The 12,485-nt window shown below is 44.4% G+C and overlaps 1 protein-coding gene across 6 annotated transcripts in view; it reads left to right on the top strand.

Annotated features, from left to right (window-relative positions):
• Positions 1 to 12,485, top strand: part of ZNF280D (zinc finger protein 280D) — a 629,515-nt gene that overhangs the window by 139,526 nt on the left and 477,504 nt on the right. For all 6 annotated transcript variants that reach the window (XR_010179244.1, XR_010179243.1, XM_063926145.1 and 3 more), the window contains 3 exons: positions 2,880 to 2,980; positions 5,137 to 5,283; positions 5,435 to 5,569. Coding sequence is in view for 4 of the 6 variants with exons in the window: in XM_063926145.1 (XP_063782215.1) it covers positions 2,880 to 2,980; positions 5,137 to 5,283; positions 5,435 to 5,569 (383 nt within the window). In the remaining 2 variants the exon portion in view is untranslated. The remainder of the gene's footprint in view (positions 1 to 2,879; positions 2,981 to 5,136; positions 5,284 to 5,434; positions 5,570 to 12,485) is intronic.

Below are 12,485 nucleotides of genomic sequence, written 5' to 3'. Positions count from 1 at the left end.
CAGCCTCCTTTTGTGCCTCCAGTGGCACTTTGGGATCTCAATGTAGTTTTTTGGGTTCCAAAAGTCACATTGGTTTGAACCACTTAAATCTGTGGAGTTAAAATATCTCACATGGAAAGTGGTCATGCTGTTGGCCCTGGCCTGGGCCAGGCGCGTGTCAGAATTGGCGGCTTTATCCTGTAAAAGCCCTTATCTGATTTTACATTCGGACAGGGCGGAATTGAGGACTCGTCCTCAGTTTCTCCCTAAGGTGGTTTCAGCGTTTCACCTGAACCAACCTATTGTGGTGCCTGCGGCTACTAGGGACTTGGAGGACTCCAAGTTGCTAGACGTTGTCAGGGCCCTGAAAATATCCAGGACGGCTGGAGTCAGAAAATCTGACTCGCTGTTTATCCTGTATGCACCCAACAAGCTGGGTGCTCCTGCTTCTAAGCAGACTATTGCTCGTTGGATTTGTAGTACAATTCAGCTTGCACATTCTGTGGCAGGCCTGCCACAGCCAAAAATCTGTAAATGCCCACTCCACAAGGAAGGTGGGCTCATCTTGGGCGGCTGCCCGAGGGGTATCGGCTTTACAACTTTGCCGAGCAGCTACTTGGTCAGGAGCAAATACGTTTGTAAAATTCTACAAAATTGATACCCTGGCTGAGGAGGACCTGGAGTTCTCTCATTCGGTGCTGCAGAGTCATCCGCACTCTCCCGCCCGTTTGGGAGCTTTGGTATAATCCCCATGGTCCTTACGGAGTCCCCAGCATCCACTTAGGACGTTAGAGAAAATAAGAATTTACTTACCGATAATTCTATTTCTCGTAGTCCGTAGTGGATGCTGGGCGCCCATCCCAAGTGCGGATTGTCTGCAATACTGGTACATAGTTATTGTTACCAAAAAATCGGGTTATTGCTGTAGTGAGCCATCTTTTCTAGAGGCTCCTCTGTTATCATACTGTTAACTGGATTCAGATCACAAGTTGTACGGTGTGATTGGTGTGGCTGGTATGAGTCTTACCCGGGATTCAAAATCCTTCCTTATTGTGTACGCTCGTCCGGGCACAGTATCCTAACTGAGGCTTGGAGGAGGGTCATAGGGGGAGGAGCCAGTGCACACCAGATAGTCCTAAAGCTTTCTTTAGATGTGCCCAGTCTCCTGCGGAGCCGCTATTCCCCATGGTCCTTACGGAGTCCCCAGCATCCACTACGGACTACGAGAAATAGAATTATCGGTAAGTAAATTCTTATTATTTTTATTGACAAAGGGTCAAAATTTAAAAATTCTATGTTTATTAGGGACTGAGAGGAATTGTTTCTACATACATACACCTCACATAAAAACAGAGCACCAGGAGTGGCATTTTCAAAACGTTGACCTCCTATATCTCAAAAAACGATGTGGCCTAGAGAAGAAACATTTTTACATGGGTTTGTAGCTATATTGTAGTATCAAGTGTACAAAGTTTCATGAAAATGAGTCGGTGGATGTCATGGCCTGGGTGAACGGACATAGAATGATTCAGCCACCTTTTCTCGTCTTCCATGAGTTAGTGTTTCTCGGTACAATTCCCAGATCAGGGATAACCTGGCTCTACTAACCGTAGTTCGAGCTTTGTGCATTTTCTTGGACAAGACTTCTGTCTGCCACAAACATACTCTGCTGTTTTTTTTTTTACTATGCACATTGAGATGGTTGGCTGGCTATAAAGCTGACCATTGTGTGTTGTATCTGTTCAGTCATCACTCGAGCCTGTTCTGGTGCAGAACGACAGACATCAGAACAGTTAGTGATGCGTTCCACTAGGGCAGTGGCGACCTCGTATCTGGTCCTCTGGCCACAGGTTTTTTCATTTTCATGTTTTTGTCTTTGGTGGTGCACACTTCGGGTATACTGTTGTCCGGTCAGGCAACCTGAGCATTCCCTCCCCTGGGAGCAGCTGTTGGTGTCCCATGGTCATGTGTCCTCCAGCCTTGCGAAAATATTTTTGGTCACTTACTATTGAATCCTTTTTTCTTAAGCAGGCTGGGGGACACTGCGTTCCCTCCCTCATGCTCAGTCATGTGAGTTGTTAGTTCTTGACCGTCTTTTCTCTACTGGTCTGTTTTTTATTGTTCCAACAGTTTCACTGGGTTACTGCTACTCCTTTCTAGACTCTTTTAAAGATGTACTGGAATCATGGGGTTTCAGGGGTGAGGAGATTACATTTAAGGCTACAGTTTACATTGTGTCATCTCTGACCTGCAATCCCCATGGTCCACTGTCCCCCAGCTTGCTTAAAAGAAAAGGATTCTACAGTAAGGGACGCAAAATCCTATTTTTACAGTCTGTAGAGTTTTTTTTTTTTAATTGATGTCTTGTGACCACTCCCATTTTTTCCTTTATTAAAATGTTGAGTGCAGTGTTTGTAGTCTAGAGTAGACCTTTATGTTACAGCTGGGATTTCTGAACCCAGTGATAGCCACACGTGTTTGGATGAAAACGCATTTCCTTGCAATGCACTCCTAGCAGTAGTAGTTCACCAGACAGCCCACCAGTTTTGGTTATTATCACCTTGTATACTCTTTTACAAATGAAGAAAAAAAAAAAGAGAGAAGGGAGGACAATGAGATGATGTGGTCAAATAGGGAATATTTGAAATTCTATGCGTCTGTGGTCCCAGTAGATTCAACTGAGAAACGCTGCACATAGAATTATAGAAAGACATTTAGATTTTTATTTTTTATTTTTTTTGCTTAGTGCTGTATTTATGAACAAATGGAAATGCATAATACACCTTCCTGGTTAAGATTTAAACAGTTGTATAGACCTGGAAACGCATGACTGTTTTCTGTGGATTTCTTGTTTTGTGTTTATTAATACCAATTAACAAAATTGTCCTTTTGTTCTTTAGCTATTTGCAAGATCTGTGAGTTATCATTTGATTCTGAGCAAATTCTTCTACAACATATGAAGGATAGTCATAAACCCGGAGAAATGCCGTATGTTTGTCAGGTAATAATATAGACTTATACCTTTTTTTTATTTTTTTTATTTTTATTATTATTATTTATTTTATTATCTTAGGATGGTTACAGATAAACTGTGGTTTTGTGTAATGAGACTCCTGATAGTTCCGGGATTAAAAATTCATAATCTAATTATTATTTATTACTCCAACATTATGGCAATGTGTTTTCCTTCATCATGTCAGACCGTTATACAGTTATAACATGGAGCTTTATAAATCACCAGTTAATAAAAACCTATAACTGCGCAGACGGTAGTTATTTAAAACCGCAAACTATAGTCTGTTATTTCACTATGAGACAGAACATAATGAATGTAAACCAGGTCTTATGAATAGACAATGTCTTGGTGATGTCACTGCTTCCTAGCAAATTGATAGGCTGCATACTGCTACAGACCACAAAATGGATGCCTGCACCTTTTGTGTAGGTGACTGGTGAAATTTAACTCAGCATGTCAAAGATTTCAGGGCTCACTCTAATAAAATAGTTTTTATTCAGGTGAAAAAACATGCATGCCCAAGTTAGTTTAAAACGTATAAACAATGCACTGTCGAGCATAACATTAGGCGAAATGAAGCTCATTAATCCTGAATCACTTCCTTTTCATTTGCCATCATGATAAAAATACCATTCTGCAGGAAAGAAATTTACATAGCACAGGTGACTTCTTTATTACCATAGTCAGTTTGATTTTACCATCTGTGTACAAGCAGAGAGAGCCATAAACCCTGGACTGTTGCGGTGCTTTAAGGATTGTGTTTTTGGGAACCACTGCTGTAGTAAATACATTCCTATGGAAACGAGAGATTGCTATTATAATTGTGGACCTAATTCCCTGTGGACCTAATGCAGATCTGAACGCTAGGCTGCGTTTTCGTACAGCGGGCGATCAGGTCTAAACTGCGTATGCACCACAATGCACAGGCGCGTCGTACGGTTACAAAGCAGATCGACGCTCAGCGATGGGTATGTGCGAAGGATCCATTCGCACGGGCGTTCGCAAGGAGATTGACAGGAAGAAGGCGTTTGTGGGTGTCAACTAACCGTTTTCTGCGAGTGTTTGGAAAAACACAGGAATGTCCCACCGTTTGCAGGGAGGGTTCCTGACGTCAATTCCGGTCCTGGACAGGCTGCTGTGATCGCAACGGCTGAGTAAGTCCTGGGATGCGCAGAAACTGCACAAAATCTGTTTCTATAGCTGTGCTACACATGCGTTTGCACACTTGCAAAGCAAAAATACACTCCCCTATGGGCGGCGACTATGCGAATGTAGGACTGCAAAAAAAACTTAGCAAGCGAACAGGTCTGAATTACCCCCTTTGACTTTTAGCTGCAATTATTCAGTAACTCTTAAATCTCACAGCTACTAAACTTATGGGGTCATTCCGAGTTGATCGCTAGCTGCCGTTGTTCGCAGCGCAGCAATCAGGCTAAAAATCAGCATTTCTGCGCGTGCATATGCACCGCAATGTGCAGGCGCGTCGTACGGGTTCAATGAGCATCGTGGGTTTGCACAGAATCTAACGTACATTCCAGTCACATGGCCGAACGCAGGAAGATTGACATGAAGTGGGCGTTTCTGGGTGTCAACTGACCGTTTTCAGGGAGTGCTTAGAAAAACGCAGGAGTGGCAGAAAAAACGCAGGAGTGGCTGGGCGGGTGTGTGACGTCAAAAGCCGTCCCTCAGTCGTTAGAATCAATGCACACGAAGAGTAACTACAGGGCTGGTCTTGTTTTGCACAAAATGATTTTCAGGCGCTCTGCTGCACAAGCGTTCGCACTTCTGCAAAGTGAAAATACACTCCCCAGTGGGCGGCGACAACGCGTTTGCACGGCTGCTAAAAGTAGCCAGCCAGCGATCAACTCTGAATGCCCACCTCAGTGCGAGCATACACATGCTTGATGTCCCCAAACCGTAACATTTAAACAAAGAGTATTTTTAAAATGTTTTTATTTTCCTTGCTGAACAGCTACATAAAAAGGTTTGTAAATATTTTTAAATTATATAAAGTGTACATATCTTTAGTGTATTATATTATTTACTATTTATTTAAAATATTGCAAAATTGCTACATTTTAAGCTACATATAAAATATACTGTATGTGTAATACATGTATGTATTTTTTTCCTTGCTTTAGGTGTGCAATTACAGGTCTTCACTTTTTGGTGATGTTGATAGTCATTTTCGATCTACCCATGAGAACACTAAAAGTTTGCTCTGTCCGTTTTGTCTCAAAGTTATTAAATCTGGAACACCATTCATGCAGCATTATATGAAGCACCAGGTTAGTCTGTTTTATATACAGTTAATGTATTAATCTCAAATGGATTTTTCCAGTTAGTGGCACTGACACCTGTTCATAATCTCTGAAATCTGTGCTTTGATTTGCAAGGAATGACCTGATCAATTTAATAATTTTTTTTTTTCTATTATAGAATAAAGGAGTTTATAGATGCGCTAAGTGCAGATTACAGTTTTTGACTTGTAAAGAAAAGATGGATCATAAAACACAGCATCACAGAACTTTCAGAAAGCCAAAACAACTGGAAGGCCTTCCTCCTGGAACAAAGGTTAGTTGATGATGATGATGATGATTTATTAGTATTATTCCTACTACCACTATCTCCAAACACTACTATCTCCAAACACTCAGCCATATTACAGAGAATGTTTAGTAATTCACATAAGAGTGTAGTTTAAGTGAGTGTCCTGAATATTATTCTTAGAGGTGTATGATATAATACATGCCATGGATTTTACTGTGCATGCTTCTTGCTATGCAGCCTTTGATTAAACTTTGTGTATTTGGTCACATTTAGATACTAGAGTGTACTGTATATGCTTTGTAGCTATGCCCATTGAACCTTATGTACAGTTCACGGAAGCCACATCACTTTTCAGCAAAATAATTTGTTGTAAATTGCATAAAGAATATAAGTGGTACATTGCAGTTGTCTGTACACACAGTTATAGCTGTGAATTGGTTATACAATATACAGTATATTGTGCACGTTGCAGGAAAAAAGTTAGGTTAGACTGTATTATCAACTTAATAATAAAAAGATTAGCATGTTATCTTGCCAGTGCAAATTAGTGCAAGACTTTTTAAGTTATTTTCTATAGGCATCCATTGAAGAGATGCTGAAATTAGTACATTGCGGGGTATCACTGTGGGAGCAGGAAAATGTCAGCTTAAGCTCCTTCCTTCAAGTTTAAGCTCTCCTTCCTATTAAAACTCCCTCTAGAGGATGCTGCGTCACAGCAGTCATTTTTCTTTACACAGAACAAGCCTAATGTCACTTTCCCTGATTCTGCAGAGTTAGATGACCTATTTAAATTAGCCTGGAAAAATCCAGAAAACAGTACCAAGTGTCAAAAAGATTTTTTTCACACTTTCCCATTTGCTCCTGAAGGTAGGAAATTCTGGGAACAATCCGCGGGGGGTTGACATATCAGTCTCTCGACTGTCTAAAAAGGCGGTGCTGCCTGCCCTGGGCTCCTTTACCATATAGGACCCTGGGGACAGAAAATTTGAGAAGCCCATGTGTGAATGGCACACATGGGCTTCTCAAATTCAGGATGGCCTCTCCGGGGATATGCCTCTGGTCACTACGGTGACTCTCCTGAAGCACATTCAGGACACTGCACGCGTCCGGTGTGACTCGCTCAAGGAGATGGGCAATATTAATGCTAGGACCTCTGCCATGGCAGTGTCGGCGCGCAGGGACTTGTGGGTGCCTCAATGGATAGCGGACGCAGAGTCCAAGGACAGTGTGGAATCTCTCCCTTTTTCTGAGGAATGGCTCTTCAGGGTTGAGTTTGATACGTGGATTTCCAAGGTTATTGCGGGGAAATCCACGTTTCTACACTCTGGGTCCCTGCCAGCTAGGCGTTCCTACCCGGGGCCATCTGTTCAGTCCTTTCGGTCTAGCAGATTTCGATCTAGGGCCAGAGGTGCCTCCAATGCAGGTAGGGGTACCAGAGGATAAGACAAGAAGACCTACAATCACCGGTTCTCAGGAACAGAACACCAGTTCTGCTTCCACTAAGTCTTCAGCATGACTATACTCACCCACTTCGAGGGGATCTCGAGGTGGGAGCTCGACTGCGTCACTTCAACATTGTCTGGGAGAGTTCCTGCCAGGATACCTGGGTCAAAGGCCTCATTTCTTAGGGCTACAAGCTGGAGTTCGAGTGTGCTCCTCCCCAACAATTTTTCAAATCAAGCTTACCAGCTTTGGAGGATACGCAAGTTACGTTGCAACAGGCCATCCGAAAGTTGGTCCCACGTCATTGTTCCAGTACCAATACAACAACGAGGAAAGGGTAATTACTGCAACCTGTTTGTGGTACCGAAGCCAGACTGTTCGGTAAGGCCCATTTTGAATCTAAAGTCCTTGAACCCTTACCTAAAGGTTTTCAGGTTCAAAATGGAATCCTTGCGAGCAGTGATTGCGGGCCTGGAAGAACGGGAAATCATAATCTCCCTGGATATCAAGGACGCCTATCTCCATATTCCGATTTGGTCACCTCAGGCTTATCTGAGGTTTGAATGTAACCCTTATAATATTAGGGTAAAATCTCAGGCGCAAATAGTAAACGGATTTGTTAATAAATCAATAAAATTACCAACACTACTGGAATAGTTAGTATGCAGCTCCCATATGATGATCTGCGGTTATCACAAATCTACTAAAAAATAATAATAAAAAGAGAGCCCAATAACAACATAGTAAACTGAATATGTATCACGTATTGTTAATTCCTCTTTTTAACAGTCAGCGGGACTGCATTCTAATACCCATTATTTCATTGAGCATACCAGACTATTAATTGTGGTGTTTTATTCTGTATATTCATTAAATGTGATACATATTCAGTTTACGATCATATTATTGCGCTCTCTTTTTATTATTAGTTTTTATCTGAGGTTTGCCCTGCTGGACGATGACTACCAGTTCCAGGCGCTACCCTTCGGCCTGTCCACAGCTCTGAGGGTGTTCACAAAGGTAATGGCGGAGATGATGTTCCAGCTCCGGGTCCAGGGGGTCAATGTTGTCCCTTACCTGGATGATCTCCTGATAAAAGCAAGTTCCATTGAGCTTTTATTGCTCCATATCGACTATCCCGCACTATCCACCTTCTGTCATGCCATGGGTGGATTCTCAATTTACAGAAGTCCTGCCTGGAGCCAACTCAATGGCTCCTGTTCCTGGGGATGTTACTGGATACTGTGGCCCAGAAGGTGTTACTCCCAGAGGACAAGGCGAGAACACTTCAGGAGATGGTCCGCATGGTTCTCCGACCTTCTTGAATATTCACCCATCTTTGCATAAGATTGTTGGGAAGATGGTTGCCTCATACGAGGCAATCCAATATGGGAGGTTCCATGCCAGAACATTTCAATTGGATCTCCTGAGCAAGTGGTCCGGATCACATCTTCAGATGCACCGGATGATGCGCCTGTCAGGCCAGGATTTCCCCTACTGTGGTGGCTGCAGTCTTCCAATCTCCTGTAAGGCCGGAGTTTCGGAATTCAGGATTGGATCCACCACACGAAGGATGTGAGTCTGAGAGGATGGGGTGCTGTCACCTAAGGGGCTCAGTTAAAGAACAGGTGGTCAGCCCACGAAGCCCTCCTTCTGATCAACATTCTGGAACTTTGGGGCGATCTACAATGCTCTGCTTCAGGCCTCTCCTCTGCTCAGGGATCACGCGATCCAGGTACAGCCGGACAACGCCACAGCAGTGGCGTATATCAATCGACACAGAGGGGCAAAAAGCAGGGCCTGCATGCGAGAGGTGTCAAAGGTACTCATTTGGGCGGAAAGAAATGCAAGAGCACTGTCCGCAATCTTCATTCCGGGAGTGGACAACTGGGAAGCGGACTTCCTGAGTCGTCACGATCTCCACCCGGGAGAGTGGGGACTTCACCATCAGGTGTTTCGGCAAATCATCGACCAGTGGGGCTGCCCACAAATAGACATGATGGCTTCTCGTCTCAACAAGAAGTTTTGTTGGTATTGCTCACAAACCAGGGACCCTCAGGCGAGGGCAGTAGATGCCTTGACATCGCCGTGGCCTTACCAGCTGGTCTACCAGTTTCCACCGATTCCATTGCTCCCATGGGTGCTCAAGCGAATCAGGAGTCCGAGTCCAGGCAATTCTGATTGCCCCGGATTGGCCTCGGATGGCTTGGTACGCGGATATTCTGGACATGTCCGTCGAAGACACTTGGCCTCTACCACCAAGAAGAGATCTTCAAGGACCGTTGGTTACCCGGACTATGCCGACTTCGTTTGACGGCATGGAAGTTGAGCGGAACATCCTAGCTCACAAGGGCCTTTCCTGAAAGGTCATTGCTACCGTGTCTCTTGGTGCGAGGAACGCACGTATCCGCCTGCGGAGTTCCACTTGGGACGTTTCTTTTGTTGCCTGCAGGCAAAAGTTCAGACCTTCTTGCAAGGGGTACTTAACGTACAACTTCCTTTTGTGCCGCCCACGGCACCCTGGGATTTGAATGTAGTTTTGGAAATTTGTACGGTCCCCCTGGTTTGAACCTCTGATGACGGTGGAAGACAAGTACCTCATGTGGAAGACTGTGATGTTACTGGCCCTGGCTTCTGCTAGGCGTATCTCAGAATTGGGGGCCTTATCGTGTTAAAGTCCCTACTTGGTCTTTTACGAGGACAGAGCAGAGCTCAGGACTAGGCAGCAGTTCCTGCCAAAGTTCATCTCTGCGTTCCACTTGAGTCAACCTGTTGTGGTTCCATCAGGTTCTGGCACTTCTGCTCCTCTGGAGGCATTGGATGCGGTGTGAGCCTTGAAGATCTATGTCAAAAGAACGGCTCAGATCAGAAAGACTGATTCTTTGTTCGTGCTATATGATGCACAGAAAAAGGGTTGTCCTGCTTCAAAGCAGTCTGTTGCTTGTTTGCTTAGGCTTACTATCCAACAGGCCTATGTGTCGGCAGCCTTACCTGTTCCACCGTCTCTGAAGGCCCACTCTACAAGATCGGTGGGGTCTACCAGGGTGGCTGCCCATGGAGTCTCGGCCTTGCAACTATGCCGAGTTGCTACCTGGTCGGGAAAGAACACCTTTGTGAAGTTCTGCAGGTTTTATACCCTGGCCAAAGAGGATACCCAGTTTGGGCAGATAGTGCTGCAGCAGTCTCCACGTGTTCCTGCCCGTTCTTGAAGCTTTGGGACGTCCCCATCGTACCAAGTCTCCCCAATATCCATTATGGATGCTAGAGAAAATAGGATTTTAATTACCTACCGGTAAAAAAAAATTTCGTAGTCCATAAGGGATATTGGGTGCCCGTCGACTTTTCTGCAGGAGTCTTTTCTATGGTTACCAGCCGTTGCTGGTTGTTTGTTAGTGGTGTGCTAGTGTATAAATCTCACCACTCATTGTTATGTTCCTTATCTCGTGTATGTCCTTTCTCCTTCGGACATTATTTTACCTATAACTGCCTGTAGGAGGGGGCATAGAGGGGAGGAGCCAGCACACCCAGCTGAAGAAATTTAAAGTGCACCGGCTCCTTTGGACCCCGTCTATACCCTATCGTACTAAGTCTCCCCAATATCCCTTATGGACTACGAGAAAAAGCTTTACCGGTAGGTAATTAAAATCCTATTTTTCTATAGAAGGTGGAGCATTTACTTAAGGCTTCTGGGGGAAGCCACCATTGATATGGGAACTACTTGATGTCCTGGCTTCAGCCGTGATGGCCTAAAATCACTGTGTACGCTGGCTTTGTACCTGGGACGCAAATGTGGAGCCTAAAAAGGCTCTAGAGTCCATCCCATTCACTTAGTAGGCCATTTTTTGTTCCTCAACTAAAGTTTATTATTTCTGAGGCCATTGCAGTATGAGTTATATTCTTCATATCAGTGCCCGTAAGACCAAGGGACCTAGGCCCTCATTCCGAGTTGTTCGCTCGCTAGCTGCTTTTAGCAGCATTGCACACGCTAAGCCGCCGCCCTCTGGGAGTGTATCTTAGCTTAGCAGAATTGCGAACGAAAGATTAGCACAATTGCGAAAGAAATTTCTTAGCAGTTTCTGAGTAGCTCCAGACTTACTCCTACACTGCGATCAGTTCAGTCAGTTTCGTTCCTGGTTTGACGTCACAAACACACCCAGCGTTCGCCCAGACACTCCCCCGTTTCTACAGACATTCCCGCGTTTTCCCCAGAAACGCAAGCGTTTTTTCGCACACGCCCAGGAAACGACCAGTTTCCGCCCAGAAACACCCACTTCCTGTCAATCACAGTACGATCACCAGAACGATGAAAAATCCTCGTTATGCTGTGAGTAAAATACCTAACTTTTGTGTAAAATAACTAAGCGCATGCGCTCTGCGAACCTTGCGCATGCGCAGTAAGCGACTAATCGCAATATAGCGAAAATCGGCAACGAGCGAACAACTCGGAATGACCACCCTAGATTTTGCTCCTTATGGTCGTACATGAAGATGAGGGGTCAGGCCTTCAGGGGCCAGTTCTCCACTCACGCTGGAGAACTGGGTGAAGGTGAGGTGGATGACCACAGCGCAGAATACAGACTAAGGCATTCAGCTTCCAGGCCCTATACAAAATAAGCCTGACTGGCAAGTGGCCCACCTGGGAACGCCTTTGGAGGACTCCCAGCTGCACTTCTAGGACTAGTGGATTAATTCCATCAGACGCCTGTCAGGGATTCATTTTGGATATCCTGAAGTCCCTGACCAGGAACTTTATTTGCCCTAGTGGAAAATATTAAGTTTCTTCTCTCCTCTGGAGTAGTCTCTCCAGACACTAAACTGGTCCTGTAGGCGAATGGTTCTTTTCTGTCCATTCTGAACCTAAAATCCCTAAACATCCTGTAGCGTGTGTATACAGGTTCAAGTATTTAGAAATGTTTATCCAAAACGTATAAAGATTTAAAAAAATCTTGGTATCTGTGAACATCAGGACACTTGCTTAAACATTTCAGTCTGGTAAGGACCCTAGTTTCTCATCAAATTAGCTGTTCGTTCTCGTCACTATCCGTTTCAAACTCTACTCTCTGGTCTGGCCAGAGTTTCATTCAATGGCATTAGAGATCTGGTGAGGAGTGGAAATTGAACTAGTCTCATCAAAGTATGATCAATCTGGTCTTTTGACTGCCCCCAGGTGCGTGTTTCTCTGTAGATGGCCTAGAGTTGACCATCTCAAGCAGGGTTAGTTGTTATACATCTGAATTGAACAGTAGTGACAATGGATGCCAGCCTTTGTGGCTCTGGGCTGCTTTCATGCTGTACTGGTTTTAGGGTCAAAGCTCCCGACAATCAGTCCCTGGAGCTCACAGTGGTTTTCAACATTCTGACCTCCATTCGCCAGTTGTCCAGTTAGACAAAACCAAAAGTGCTTTGGCTAGCTTCATTTATCACAACTGTGTATATTACTGATGTAGAAAACTGAAAGCAGACTTTCTTATTTGGGAAATTCTTTAAACTTTTGTGG

The sequence above is a fragment of the Pseudophryne corroboree genome, chromosome 6 (assembly GCF_028390025.1).
Source record: "Pseudophryne corroboree isolate aPseCor3 chromosome 6, aPseCor3.hap2, whole genome shotgun sequence".
NCBI classification, from domain to species: domain Eukaryota; kingdom Metazoa; phylum Chordata; class Amphibia; order Anura; family Myobatrachidae; genus Pseudophryne; species Pseudophryne corroboree.
Note: the sequence above shows the minus strand (reverse complement) of the source record. Positions and strands in the feature narration are given on the sequence as shown.